At 42.9% G+C, this 15,792-nt stretch overlaps 1 protein-coding gene across 2 annotated transcripts; it reads right to left on the reverse strand.

Moving 5' to 3' along the window:
- Nucleotides 1-5,287: 5,287 nt before the first annotated feature.
- On the reverse strand, nt 5,288-15,790 carry LOC135264934 (sphingomyelin phosphodiesterase 4-like). 2 transcript variants are annotated; one of them, XM_064353994.1, is made up of 20 exons: nt 15,655-15,790; nt 14,847-14,937; nt 14,583-14,669; nt 13,639-13,775; nt 13,365-13,440; nt 12,994-13,099; nt 12,630-12,682; nt 12,389-12,540; nt 12,081-12,213; nt 11,718-11,789; nt 9,984-10,073; nt 9,077-9,225; nt 8,719-8,809; nt 8,463-8,563; nt 8,222-8,385; nt 7,594-7,799; nt 6,923-7,153; nt 6,665-6,796; nt 6,294-6,422; nt 5,288-6,180 (listed from the first exon to the last, which is right to left on the reverse strand). In XM_064353994.1, exons 2-20 carry the CDS (start codon nt 14,883-14,885, stop codon nt 5,860-5,862), a joined length of 2,469 nt encoding a protein of 822 aa, XP_064210064.1. In that variant the 5' UTR covers nt 14,886-14,937; nt 15,655-15,790; the 3' UTR covers nt 5,288-5,859. The 2 variants fall into 2 exon arrangements, with proteins under 2 accessions (XP_064210064.1, XP_064210065.1); XM_064353995.1 differs by lacking the exon at nt 9,984-10,073 and having other exon boundaries at nt 15,655-15,789.
- Nucleotides 15,791-15,792: the final 2 nt, after the last annotated feature.

A 15,792-nucleotide genomic window follows, 5' to 3' on the forward strand; every position in this document is an offset into this window, starting at 1 on the left:
AGAGACAATGGCTATTTTTGATATTCAGTGGCTAGAGGACCACCCATTAAGTCATTCATTCTCACCAAACTTGGACAAACTGACCAAAAGCACTAACAGTCTGGCATTATTATTAGTTACATTTATATAATGACTGTTTCAAAGAACCCAAAGCCCAAAACCCCTACTTTCACCTTGCCTCTTTGGTTGAGGAAGCCCTGAAGCTATTCTCAGAAAGAACAACTAAGCTGTTAAACTTATTATTTCCACTGCAACCACAGTGGCCTGTTATTTCGCTACTGTTTTCAATAGAAGTGCATTTTAGCTTTTATTATTTTGATTTGAATGGCTAATGGTATGGCTGAATCAATATGACAGGAAGCCATTATTATTTGCTGCATATCTTCATGTGTGTTTATCTACGAATATTTACATAAATACTCACTCAGGCATGAAGTAATTTGCCCCTTAGCATGTACTAATGTTTAACGAACTGTCTATAGTGTACATCATTTTCCCAGAAACACCCTTGATGAAAGTAATTTTACAAATAACCATCGCTTTTTGGGAAAATTGAGTCATTACAGGTGCTAAATGTAGACACTTTGAGAATTAAATGATGCTGTTCAGCAGTGTGGATACTGAAGTCATTGCCTTGTGCCATTGCCATTGCCTTATATTGAAAACCTCTCAAATAGAGAGGGCTTTGTCAATACAGAATGCACCACCAGGAATAATTTTTATCAGAGCCCAAATGAGCTTGAACAATGTTTCTTATATTTTGACCCAAATAATAAATGAATGCAAAATAACCTTTTTAAAATATCTATTGTATCATTTCACTTAAAGACAGACTTTATTATGCATGTTTACTTTAACCACTCACATTTGTTGCTCCATATGTTCTGTGAAAAGGACAAACAGGAAGTGAAAATAAAATAGTATTAGGACATAGTTAAAACATGACTTTATTTCATACAATTAGTAAAATCGCTGATGTAATCTTTAAAAAACGTGTTCCACTGATGTGTTAACATGTTTTATGGTCCCACTTCAGGAGAGGAACGACATATTGTCATTACAAATATATAAACACATTTTACTCAGTGGCATTGATACCTTCAAGCGTTAAATGGTGCTGTTCAGCAGGGTGGATGCTGAAGTCGTTGCCTTGAGAGTTTAACCAGATAAATTGAGAGAAAATATTCAAATGTCCTTCACAGCTGACAGAGCAACAGTGTTGTATTTTATTAGCTGTTTTCAGGGTCCAGTGTGTCACAGGCTGCAGTGCTGTTGTCGTGGCCCATCTCTAACCGTGCCTGAGCTCTCAGACAGCTCTTCTGCCTAGCCCGCATCTTCCTCTGCTGATCAGTCACTGTGGTGGCCAGGGTCTGCTTGAGGGCTGGGAGGATCACTCTCTCCACCTCCCTGACCAGAGGTCTGTACCTATAGGAAAGCAGGAGGGCGTTTATCACTCCAGGCTGGCCTTTTCTTACTCCCCAATACTGAACCCACCCCCAGTGACTTAGTTTCTTTGGCTGTGATTTGAGAGGGATTTCCGGAAGCATCAGCTCCTCTTCATCACTGCAAGAGCTGGAAGAGGAACAATTATGAACTTTTCCAATAATTTCCAGGAACTGACCCATTTTATGTGGAAATTTGGAATTGATGGAATTTACCTGGTAATGTTGTGGCTGTGGGCCTTGGCCAGGATGTAAGCCTTGGGGGAGATTTTCTTCCTGTTCAGTACAATGTCTCTGGGGCCAGCCTTCACATGCAAGAAATAGATCAGAGGACCATGTATTGTGGAGCCGAGGTCTATCAGTTCAGGAAATTAATTGAAATTCAATTGAAAAATCCCCATATAACATTGTAACAATTTAAAAATTAATTAATTGAATTTAATTTCAATTCATTTCCCGAATTGGGCCAATTCAAATGGAAATGGCCATAACCCTTGTCTGCAGTCATAGCAAAGGAAATTCCAGAAAACAGATCTGTCACAAATGCATTGTGTATTTGGGATATACTGTATGAGAGAGATACATTTGGGATTAGAGCACTGTTCAGAAACGGGGAGCTGGAAAAGCGTGGCAATTGTGCTGAAACACCCACCTCCTGTGACTGCAGGCCGTTGGTTTTGTGGAGCTGTCTGAGGAGGTCCTGGCACTCCTGCAGGGTGCTGACGGGGAGGGAAGAAAAGAGGAGCCGTGGGCATGCAGTGGCACTAGGGAAGTCATGAGATCTGCCCTCAGCTGACCTGTGGGTTCTGGGCTGCTGGATGCTGGATAGCACAGAGATGTCTTTGCCATCAAAAACATATGCTCACTATCGGGAGAGTGTTGGAGAAGCCAAACATGCAGGGCACGTGGGGCATCAGAGATGGGCTGAGTGAAGAAAGCGCTTATCCGAAAGATAATTTACACGTTAGAAATCTAAAGCATCTGTTCAATAGCAGATTAAGCTGATATTCCAAATCAACAAGCCAATTCCATTGAGTACAGCATGATGCAGAACACAGAAATGCAGAACTCAGAGATGCATCTTTGCCATGCAGGGATCTGCAAGGTGAACTACCTAAGGGCTGCTCGATGGGATGAAGGACTGGGCAGATGAAGCAAGCGGCGGTTGTTCTCTAAACACATCCCACTCCAGTGCCGGGCCTCTGTATGCGACTGTGGCTCTTTTCCCTTCCGGCAGCCTGAGGACAAAGGAGTTGTTAAAGGGGGGGCTCACTAAACTCTCCAAGATCAAACTGTGGCAAAGTCTCCAATTCTAATCTTGCATATGAAGTGCTAGCTGTCAAACAATATTGACTTTAACTTGGGCCCTCTGATGGTGCATAATATTTGAAAGAATCCCTGTTGAAAGCAATCATTTTAATGGCAAATATATTGAAAACCTCTCAGAAAAGATCAGATAGAGAGGACTTTGTCAATACAGAACACAGAACACAGAGCTGGGACAATGTTTTTCACAATCTGACCCAAAATGCAAAATTACATTTTTTATATCTATTGTATCATTTCACTTAAAGACTGACCTTATTATGCATGTTTACTTTAAACCAGTCCCATTTTGTTGCACCTTTTGTTCTTTGAAATTTCAGGTAATGTAATTTTCCTCAAACAGGAAATAAAAATGAAATCGTCTTGGGACATAGTTAAAACATAACTTTATTTCATACAATAAATAAAATCACAGATGTAGTCCTTAAAGAAGTGAATGTGTTTTATGTCCCTGATAACACCTCAATAACATAATGTCATTGCAAATATATAAACATATTCATAAAATACTGTATTTAAAGGCATTGTGATACATTATAATTGTATAGTTTAATATAGACTTTAGCAGAACGGTATTAAGATTTTATTTATTTTTGACTTTGCATACTGCAGCACCATTTGCACAAATCCAGGTAATAATACAAATATGCAGGGCTCTACAGTACTTCCATTTTCAGGAGAATTTGTTCCTTAAAATTGATGTATGCCAACTGGAAAAATAATTTAGAAGCACATCTACTAATTGGGATGCAATTGTGTGCTCCTAAACATTTAAATTTATGAGCACATATGCTCCTTAAGAAAAACATGTTGGGAGTAGTGCCCTACAAATATGACTAAAAACATTAACGTAGTAAGATATTTAAATATGATGAACAATGACTATTAGAACGAGGGCAGAAATATCAATAGACCTCCAGACTTGGAAGTATCGATACAACAGTGATGAAGCTAAATATATAAAACTACAAATTTGTCTTACCTCTATGTTGATTTGTTTTCCATGGATTGTGATAGACACTGGAGTGATGGTTGTCACTGCCAGTCATAATTTTTAAAAATCCTTCCAATTCCAAAAATGAAATGGTCAAATTATAAATTGATTATCCAATTAACAAGATTCATATATAAAGCATATATATATTTTCTGCATGGCTGTGGTGGTTCCATAATTATATTAGATTGTATTTAACAACAATTACAAAATTGCAAAAATTTGAAGAAGCGGAGATTCACTAAGAAATACAAACAAATGACACTCCAGAGGTGTGTGCAGTCTTAAAAACAAGTCTTCTGGCAAAGACATCCTTCCTTAACAGCCTTTTACTGTACTTACAAGGACAAAAGACAAAGACAATTATGTAAAATTATACTTTTTTCATCAGGGGTGCAGCACTGTTCTTAGGTTGCTTAATCCTATAACCTTCCGTTTCCATGCAACCAAAATCTAAAGTGTCACCTGCAACTGGTGTCTTATGCTTGGTTCTCTTTGTCTATATCAGGGCAGCATTAATTATTTTAAAGCCCTGGTAGTATTTATGCATTTATTATTGGCTGTTTTCCAGTTCTTTTCATTTCCTAGACACTAATCTGTGAGAAACTGCCCCCTGAAAGAGGCAAATTACAATGGTGAAGATGCCCAACTTCCTAATTATTTAGTAGGGTAAGAAAAGAATACAATTAATTAGTGTCATCTTGCAAGATTATGTAGGCTTGTTAAATTGTATTTTCAGAAATCCTGTGATTTCATTTTAAACTCTTGGGTCAATTGTCATTTCTCAAAACCACTTGCCTCCAACGAAAAAGATTTTTAAAATTGTATACAGCAATAACACATCTTCCTAATGAATGTGCCCCATTAATGCTGAGGGGCACTACACATTTATTAGTCCAGACACTCGTAAATCTTTGTTCTTCAGGGAGTACCCGATTTTGCCCTAGTTTCGATAGCACTTAAAATGCAGGGCATTCTTTTTTACTGATCTGATGTTAACACACAGCCTACAAAATATAACATTTACTTTAAACAATATTATTCTGGTACAAGATGTATCTTACAGTAAATAACAATTCTCCCCACCATAATTTCCCTGCCTTTGGATTCCAGAATTGTTCGCTAAAGTTGCCAAATGCTCTATAGAGACAGATCCTAAACATCCTATTGCTGTAGGGTAGTTAAGGGAAACACAAAGCACCCATTTTATTTCCCTGTTCATGGACACTTATGTCCCGTTGCAGATTCCTCAGAGCATTTCTGCTGCCAAGGCAGATCACAACAGCTTCCCACCCATTTCCTCGTGTGGCGGAATTTTGGCCATTCAGCATATGGGCAAGAACGTTTAGTGAGAACAGCCTTGCAATTCAGGCTTACAAGTTTCAAATAGGACTGAGGCAAACTGTGCAAAGATAGTAGTCTTAATATCCAAGCTCACTGCTTACAACCACATCTGTGGCTCTTTGTGTCGGACATCGGGTTTGTATTGTTACAGCAAGCCAGACAAGAACCTGTACATGTATCATGTCATTCGAGCTGAGCTTTATTCCCCTTTCTGTGTCTGCTACATAGCATAAAAGCTATTTACTAGCATCTTGTAGGGAAACTCTTTTTTTATACATCGCTAAGGATAATACACTGAAAATTACTAGCTTAAAAGTTTTACAATGTAGATCTCTATACAGATAAACGAAGTGCACCTGTTGACTTGGTCAGTCATTGAATTGAAAGCCACAAGCAGGGGTGTCACCAGGGATTTTGATTCCCATGAAAAGATTTCACATTTTGGGAACCACCACCCTGGGCTACCCCATCCCTGAAACAATTACAGCACAATTTTTTGAAGGCCCCTGTGAGTCTGGACCTTCGGAATCGTCTCCCCATATGGTGCCCCTGGCCACAAGTAAAGGTACTGTCTTCCAAATGTCTTAATCAAGAGCCCTTAACTACAGACGTTGACATTTCATTTAGAGGTGAAGGCAGTTTTCCAATCAGCTGTTTTTGCTTGTAAACATAGACCTAGTAAAAAAAACATATTGTATTTACATGTGAAGGCAAGAACTGGGAAAAAATAAAAAACTTGTAGTATAACTCGTGCTATTGTTTTTTCTGCTTCTCAGCCAACGCGATCATGAAAAGTCCGTGAATAAAGGCGGCCACCAGTATGAGGCCCGTGCTGGACAGAGGGCCGAAGGAAAAGAGCGCCCCCAGCAGGTAGAGCAGGAGGATGGCGAGTATGGTGCGATAGCTGGCGAACAGGCGGAGGCTGAGGCGCGGCCCCAGGTGGCGTTCCAGGCTCCGCCGCGTCGCCGGGCTCTTCCGGCACCTCTCGGCGGGCGTGTCGCGCATGAAGTAGTACTGCCCCAGCCGGCCCAGGAAGTCCCTCCTTACACACAGCGCATCCATGTGTCCTCCAAACTGCGTAAGAAAACTCCCGTTAATGCCTGCAGCCCCACCACTGAGCACTCATTCTGCCTGCCGAGAGCTGTGTTAAATTCTCTCGAACGCAGAGGGTTCGAACGCACTCTTACCCGCCGGTTCACAAGCGACGCTATCCAAAACAGCAGCCGAACCAAAAATGCATTCTCGTAGCTTCTTATGGGCTGCAGCTCTGGGTCCCCTTGATACTCAATCTCGAATCTGCGCAGTCCATTAATAATCTACAACAGAAAAGGCATGCAGGTACAAGTCGAGTTGTTTCATATTTCAAACACAAACAGGACATATATGGCAAAAAAAATTGTACACATAATTATGAGCATCTTCATAAGTAAATTTATAATGAAAATATACTGAGGATCTACCATTTGTTCTACTACAGTGATACTTTGGCACTTCTCTATAACCTGGAATTCCCTCATCTGAAATGTGGGGTCACCATCGATGTAAAGAACCCGGTTACCTGCATCCTGCCCAGGTCAGTGAGGATCAGCCCATTTTGTCCTTGAATGCAGTCAGGTAGCTGATTGGATCCCACATCATTCTTTGTAGTTGCCATGGTTCCCATCAGCTGGCACACCTGCCCAGCATTCAGCTATAACCAATCAATGGGGGGGGGGGGGGAGGAAATCAATTAGAGATGGGATTAGTCAAAGGGTGCAGGGTTCTATAGCTGATAACTGTCATTAGCACATAATCAGTTGTGTTTTTATCCACCCACCCGAAATATCTGACACAGGTAGTCCAGAGCCCTCTCCAAATGCTCGTGGGTCTTCTTCCCGCTCTCGCCCGTTTCGTCCAGCTCTCCACCTGTGTAGGTGGTGTTGAGGTCTGATGAACCCAAGCCAAACCAGGAGAGGTAGGACTGTTTGGCAGCGGCCTCTCCCGAGCAATCAGACATGCGCTTCGTCGTCTGCTGGGCCTGAGCTACGAGCTGGACCAGCTGTATCACCTGGGAGAGGTACAAGAAAGGGTCGGCTGTTCAGGCGCTTCATACCTGGCCAGGATCATCTAGAGAGGGTGGGATTTGGACAGCAGGGTAAATCCCACCACACCGCTATCTGGCAACCCTTCTGATGTCTCGCCTGCAGTCTGCCTGTGTTATTAGTTGCTGTGGAAACCGAGCTGGTGCATTGCAGAGAGAGAAATAAGTGGTCAGCTGGCTGCACAGCTGGGGGGCATGTAGTAGCACGCTGTTCTCTAAAACCGACAAAGGATGTTGCAGTGATGGGATTGTCAGAAATAATACAACTTGTAGAATATTACATTATTAGTTTAAGAATATAGACTTATATGTGATAGAAGATTTAACGTGGCAGATTCTGTCCATAGTACCAGTCCCAGCACATATTTGTCCTAGTGTAAGAGGCTATCTGTGGTGAATGACCTCACCGCATTACGCTGCTCTGTCCCAAACATTTGCTTGTACTGGCAGTCCTGCCCCTCCAGGCTGTAGACGTGACTCTTGACCTTGAAGACGGCGTCGGCCTCCGCGGGTTGCCGTGGAGACAGGAAGCTGCCGCCGTGGGCGGGGCTGAGGAACAGTCGCTGCTGCCGGTGGTGCAGAACATGCTCTGGCTCGAGGAAGAGCTGCTCTCCTGCAGAAGACCACGCGTGAGATGGCACCGCGCACAACACTGTGTTGGCAAGGTAAACTGGCAGTGCCCAGCTTAGGTATGGCACAGACCTCAGGCAGGAGCTCCACAGGAAGACCCTGCATGACTGGCCAGTGAGTGCATCAGTATGACACTGGGTTATACCAGCAGCATAGAAAGCAGCTGGTGGAGAACCTCTTCTGAAACCACATCGAGGCATCAACACAAACAGCAGATGTGCTGTGTCAGCGGTTTTTGTTACCGCCAGTCCTACACCACATCGCAGTGATGAATGTCGATCCCTTGTTATAGCTCAGGGAAAGACTGATTGCATTGGCACCTCCTGCTCTTACAAATGCTTCAGAGAACAGCAGGAAATACAAAACAGCTTCAAAATGACAAACTTTGGAGAAACCTTGAGTTACCTTTCTGGATCATTTCCGACAGGTTGGGCTGAGCGAAAACTTTGGCGACCCTGAACACCATTAGCGCGTTCTTGCTGTTGACCAGGTCCGTGCGTACCGCTCGGTTTACGAAACCCTGGAACAGCTTGGTGTACATCAGCAGGTTCTCCTGCACAAAGGCTGCCCTGTGGGAAAGGGGCGCTGATCAAATGTACTGCACAAGCACAAGGAACAATAGGTCACTATTTTCATAAAGCATTACCATTTCTCAGGGACATTTTTGTTCTGGCCGTCCAATGAAGGATTACTCTTTTCAGAAGTATACCTCCAGGGCTGGATGTAACTTAGCCAGGTTTCCAACACCTGCGGAGAACACCCAGAATAGAATCAAATCAGTTATGTAACAAAGGCGAGTATCCCAGGATATAACGCTACTGTACGAATGCCAGACATGCAGCAATGCAGAGAAAGTTTTTCATGTGAACAGATGGGCCTTGGAGCGGAGGAAGGTCACGTACTGCCCTGAAGGAGGCGTCCAGGGGCCAGTGACCGAAGCAGTGCTGGAGGAAGATGTAGAGTTTCTGCTGCACGAATCGGGAGATTACCACCCTGGGGGCGGACATCAAGAACAACAGGTTATGGCTGTCGTGGTTAATGAGGAGAAAATCACTTGCTCTGCAGATGTCCTTAACCGAGGCAAACTGCATAACTTTGTAAAACCTAATCCACTTTACAGCTGGCTGGTTACTGAACAATTCAAGCTCAGTACCTTCCCCAGGGTATGGCTTGGCAGTTCCCCTATAAGGATTATACCATGCGAAAACCAACCAACTATGAATGCGTCCCACTATGCCGCACTGCCGACTGGGGGCTCACCGCTTAAACTCCTCCAGGGGGCTGGCCTGTGGTTGGGCGGAGGGTGAGGGGGCGGCCGGCTCGGGCTTCAGGCTGTTGGAGAAGGCGTGAAGGTGCTTGACCAGCAGCCGCACCACCAGCACGTGCTCCTCGGTGGGGCTGAAGGGCTCCTGCAACCCCCGGCCCGCCCACCAGACGGAAAGGCAGTTAGACTCCGCCCTCAAACACCCTCACCTCCTCAGCGCTGATTTCAAATTAAAGGCCACAAGTTACAGCCACTGTGCAGCCAATGACAAGATTTCTTACTCGTTTAATAATATACACAATTACATTCATACCATCTTAGTGTAATGTTTTAACATTGGGCATAATCTTGGATTCACTCAGCTCAGAGAATGTGTAAAGTGAATTCACCATATGAAAGTAACACTGCATCTTGATTTTTTTTTTTTCTTCTTTTCACCCAAGTACCATTACACTGATGTTTCAAACTGGACACAAAACAAAAGCATGATTGTTAAAATATCAATCAAGAAATCAAAGGATCGAAGAGATTATTTAATATTTAATAGGTAGCTGTTATTAAAAAGCAAACCCCTTAAAATGTGTTCTCCAAATTTTTCCAAAATGGTAATATATAGTCCGGAGAAAATTACTTTAAATGTTCATTGACATCTCAGAAACAGAAAGCAAAAAAAATGTTTTCCATAAAAAATGTAAAAGACATTTACAAAAAAAAATGAAAGCATATTTGACGCCCCTCTAAAGAAATGCCACTGTTTAATGTACCGTGCTCACTGCTGCTGAATCTTTCGCTCAGACACAAAACACCTTCTTTGAGCTTTCTGACACGTGGCCTGTAATGAATAGCTCAACTCTGCAGACCCTGTGTACCTGGCAGAATATGATATAAAGGTAGTAGAAGTACTTGGTACGTGCTGAGGGTCCCATAGCCGGGCGGGGCCGGGGGGCTGCAGTGCATACTGGAAATACCGAGTCGGTACTGGAGCACCGCCAGCTGACACAGCCGCCGCGATGCGGGTGCGAGAGGGAGAGGAGGGAGGAGGGTAAAAAAGAGCCAGAAAAAGGAGAGGGAGAGAGGGAGAGAGAGAGGAGAGGCGGAAGGTGAAAACAAGAGGAAGAGAACAGAAGGCACGAAAAAGTGCAATTCAAAGACACAGGGAGGACAATATGAGACAGGAAGAAAAACAACAACAACAACAACAACAAAAACATCGACACAGGAACGCTGCCATGACAACAGGGGTGATGCGGTAGCCCGATTCAGAGCAGGCACTGTTTGCTGCAACTGCACTGGGGCAAAAACGTTAGGGCCTTACAGAGGGTGCTGGGGGCAAAGAAGCAGCACCGTGCTTCAGGCTCGAATGCCGCTGATGGTTTCGGATCAAGGAAAGGGGTTACCGCATCAACTCTGACTGTTCTCTACACAACCTCATAGTGTGAGCCAGACAAACCATAAACGGTGTGACTTTATGTATCATACACCTGAATTTCAGACACATTGTAGACATGAAGAACAATTACAGCGAGTTCTCTTGAGAAATTTAGATTTATAGTAAATTTATAAATATATATATATATTTATATACTTCAATAAAAAATGTATGTATCATTGCATTTCATCAGATAGACAGACTCCTGGGTCAGAACAGCCACAGGAGCACTTGCACTTGAACCCTCTATTACCATGTAATGAGACGGAAATTCATACTAGTAGTCTACAATTTAGTTTAAAAAATACACAATACTCATTTTCTTGGGATACACAGCAGTCCGTACACAGCCTCTGGGGGTTTTCCCAATTAGAGAAAGGACAATGTAGCAATGGAAGAATGGGTTCAAAGTGCAAGGCTGACAAATTTGTGGAGTGAAAATGAAAAGTACCCGGCAAATGAGGACAAAAATATAAGGGATGGCAAGCAGTCCCTACAGCCAACATTCAACAGCCAACATAGAGCACAGACAGGAACTAAAGAGAAAGCAGGTGATAGAGGAAGGGCATGCACAGATCACAGTAAGAAAGCAGGCCTAAAGAGGAATCTACACACTATTCTGGTGCAGTGTAACTTTGCTGCAGTCACCCACTAGTACGTTTTGCAAAGTAAATCACTGAGAGCAACAGGTACTTCCGTTCTGTTCAAACAAACACCACCATGCTTTTGCTCAAGCAAAGTGTTAACTCTTTCCCTGGTGGGTATTGTGCTTTAATTTATTGGATTTGAACAGGATGGAGGAATGAACAGCAAGGTCCTACACTGCTTGTGCAGGGAAATGGTCAGACCATTGAAATCACCCCTCCCTCCATGACTGTTACACTCAAAGCTGCATGGTAAGAAAGGTAAACATTCCTGTGCAAAATGTACATAAACGTAGGTTTCCCATCCAAGGCAAGAAAAGAAAAAAATCTATAGCAGTTTGACAGAAGGAAATAACAGGTCATCTGTGCTCTGGTGAAAAGCATGATTGCGAGAGGTTGGTGGAAACTATGTGAGAGGGCTTGTGGGAGGGTGGAGAGGTCTGCTCTATGGATAAGGCCGAGGCCTGCCCAGATTTACACAGCTGGATTAATATCCATGGCCTGCTGTGTTGAGCTTGTGGGGGGTGGAGGGGGGGTGGACATGCTCTTCAGACAGGTTCTTACCTTCACCTGGGGGGATTGGAGCTTCTGGTACATCTCCAGAGAGTAGTGGTGCAGCCATACCTCCACAAACATCTGAAGCAAAGGCACACAAAATGAAACAAGTCATTTTATTTTAGTCATGGTGGCCCATTGTTATCAACCAAATGGCAATTACACAATCATATTGCAGGATAAGAAATGGAGTTTAAAGTAGAGTTACTGTTCAGAAATAACTAGCCAACAAGCTACAACAATAACTGGGAAGGAGAAAGCTGATCATTGTAAACCACTGGAATAATAAGGGTCAAATATAGGATGTGTGTAATCCCTCAATGTCCAACAGTAGATAGTGTACAGTGATCCAGCCTGGCCTCTAGCCCCCACCTGCAGCAGCGTCTCAGTCCTCCAGATCTCCAGGGCCGCGGGGTCGGCGCTGGCAGAAGGCTGATGGGAGATGTGGCGTTTCAGCAGGGTGGTGCTGGGGATGCCGTACCCTGCAAACGGAACGCTGGGGGACCTGGGGATGGAAAGGCCATGTCAACCCATTCGCAACATTCACACACATATTTATCAATCTCTGAGCCGGACGTAGTCACAATTAAAACTGTGTGCGCTACCCAGTCTGAATTTGTCTGGTATAAAAAGTGCAATTTCCTGCAGGTGCCATGGGGACGAATTCTGTACTGGGGTACCTGGCTGCAGGTGGTGGCACCGTGGCCCTGATATCTGAGAAAGGTGACAGAGGCACGTTGCCCTCAGTAGGCAAGAAGTACTTCAGGTAGACGTCCACCAGTGTGAAGTAGGCACTGTCCGATGTGCTAATATGCAGCCCGCTGGGGTGATTCTATTAAAAAAAGACAAGGTGCCAGTTGTTCAAGTCATTTGTGCACAGGGAAAAAATGAAGCTACAATAACCAGATAGTGCATACTTACCCTTTGGGTTATGAGGCTCATGGCGAAGTAAAACATGTAATATTCAAAGGGATCTGATGAAAATTTAGGAACTGCACTCAATTGAACAAGGACCCGAAACACTTTCTCTATAGCAACAGGTATAAAGTTATTGACTCCATAACTGGCTATGTTAACATGCACACCAATAGCATGATTATTGGGAGTAATCAGTTTAAGGCAATATTCTGATTAAATGTTAACATGGATCGAATAACACAATTACTGTAACAGGTTCAGTCGATTCATTGCGAAAATTTGTTGAGGGAAAATTTAAAACATTAATTTTAACAGCTTGACAGTTTCACAGTTTGAGTCTGAGTTACTGAACATAATGAAAGGATACTGAAGGACAGACTGAGACTCATCTGGCCAGAGAGAGGGAGCTGCAGCTTTTGAAAAAGTGGACAATCGGGAATGGTGCCTTCCTGAATGGATGCTTTCAAAGGTCCCTGCAAGAGTGAACCGACTGCAATGTTATGAAAACTAATCCACACACCATCTTCTTATACAGCACAGCGCTGCAAGGTTCATTCACACTAATATGTGTGTGCAGTGCACTTAATTTCTCAAAAGTACAAATCTCATGGTAAACTTAAAAAACATCAAGAACACAACAGTGAGACTGTTGAATTAGCATGCTGTTTCAGGTTTGTAGCATCACACAGTAATTATCTGCTGTGCAGGTTATGGTGAACCACATTTTTGTAAACTTACTGGGAGACAAGTGATTGGGATATCATACTTGTACTCTTCTGCTTGTAGCTTGTAGAGAAGTTTCATCATTGGACCACTGAAAAGCACAACAGTTAGTAGGTAGTTTTAGCTGTGGTTTGTCTCGTATATCAGTTTTTTAATGTTTCATTTAATGTTTTGAACTGCTGTACACCACCAAAACTACAATAGGTGAATTTTCCTGTACCGTTGTATTTGTGCACAGAATACTTTGACAGTACTGAGACAGCCATAGGCACCAGTGAGAACAGTGTACCTGGGGTCTAGGAACTCCATAGCGATATTATACTCATTGTTACGGGCCTGCAGAAACCGCAGGTTCCACCCTCCAATGACGCCATCCAGACTACCAAATATGCTCTCTACCAGCCAAGGGAAGATCAGGTGTAGATCCTGCATAGGAACAAACCAGTCTGTGGTAATGCACACTGCTCATTATCATACCCATAATGCATTGCACAAAGGAGACTCACTGTAAACAAGAGGCCAAAGACCTTTTATTCCTAACAAGTCCTCACTGGTTAAGTTCTCCTAACCAGTCAAAAGTTTCACATCAAAAGAGCAAAATAGTGAATTTCCTAAGGCTAGTGCACACTTTCAACATGCTCTTTGTTGCTTTTATAGGACATTATCAAAGCAATTAAATTCATCTCCCATGGTCTTGTGGCCTTTGAAGCCTAACATCGAGATATAAATCATACAATCCACACTACAGTTGATGTTTTTGGCACGCTCTGTGGTGTCAGGAAACCAGCAGCTGTTCAACGACTCCACGGAAACAATCCCCTCTTTCACCCACAGCAGCAGCTGTGTGAAACCATTCTACACTGGTACACTAAGAAATAAAGCCCACTGCTGAAATCTGTGCCCAGCTCTCTTGAGTTTTAGGGAAACTCCACTAGCAAGTTTATACATTCATTTCACTTGCATCCCTTTTTAGATTGTACATCTTTTCTGATATTTTGGGTCATTTTGTGTTAACACAATTGTAACATGATCCAGTCAAATCATGATGTTACTAAACGAATACATATTACTTTTGAAACTGGAAACGTCCCCCTCTACACTAACAGCCTTGTTGAATGTCATGAAACATTTTCAGCCGCTTACTACAGAGAGTTGTCCAATCCTTTGAGAAAACGTGGCTTTCGCCGCAATTATTTTCCAAACAGAATTACAGATTGAGTGGCTGTGCTTCACCTTGGCAGGATTGTCATCGATCACCTTCACCAACTCTTGACATCGCTGCAGAAGAGGCTTGATTGCCCAGTCAGTTTTCAGATTGGCCTGAAGAAACACCCAGCTTTATAAGTGCTACAATTAATTATGTATTTGCAGTATTAGCATATTAGTTGGCATAGTATTACAGCAATATGTAGCCTTATTTACTTGTAGATTAGTGGATCAAAAATAAAATACACATCGTCGCTAAATTAGATAAACCAGGTAGCTAACGTTACAAACCAGAAGGAAATTCGGCTGTTGCAACTGAGGGGTGGCCATGAACGCAGGGCAGTTTCAACACCCCAACCTTGCAGTCACTACGTTAAAACTCCTGAAATACACAAATTTAATAAATCATAAGTCAAACAAGCACAAATTTGCTAAATGCATACTGCCGTGTCAGCTAGCTAACAGTTATGACTTGCCTTTACCAGCAGAAACGAGTGTTTGACTTGTGAACAAGAAATTAATTATTGCCTCTAAACAATCAAGTTAGCTAGTAAATGTTGATTAGCTAATAGTTTGGTGTTATTGGTAACGTTGTGTTTTGTTGGCCATCTACCTAGGGTAGCCATATCGCTGTAATTTTTGACTTGGGTTAGTTTAGCGAACGATCCTTGCAAGATCCCTGTTTTAGTGTCAAGTTGCTTAGCTACACGTGCAGGACTAGCTCGCTAACAATAATAAAAACAAAGCGGTTAACCTAGCTTTAGCTAGAAGGAATTTAGCTAGCTAGATCTAAGTATGATATGGAGGATGTATGACGATCAGCAATAACAAACAGCTTCCTTGCAATGCAAGCGTCTCAAACGACCAATCGACCGCACGTTAATTAACATTACTTGGCTAAAGTTAAGTAATTCAGTTGTCTAGCACTAGTACAAGGCAGTTAACTTGCTAGATGCTAGCTATGCCTGGATGCGTCGTTACGCAGGAAGCACGCTACACCTTCCAGTGACAACACAAACAAAAAACACGCATTTCAAGCCCAATGATTGCACTCATCCACAACAACAATTTGATTACATCAATATGCGATTAATCTTACTTCTAAATCGTCTTCTAATCAGCAGCTAGCTAGCTAAATTAATCGTTGCGATTCCAATCTACCGCGTCCGACAACGTCCATGCAGAAACATAGAAAATAATGATGCCATTTCCGCTGTTGCTCCATTCAGAACGGAGA

Source organism: Anguilla rostrata, chromosome 10 (genome assembly GCF_018555375.3).
Source record: "Anguilla rostrata isolate EN2019 chromosome 10, ASM1855537v3, whole genome shotgun sequence".
Taxonomy (NCBI): Eukaryota; Metazoa; Chordata; class Actinopteri; order Anguilliformes; family Anguillidae; genus Anguilla; species Anguilla rostrata.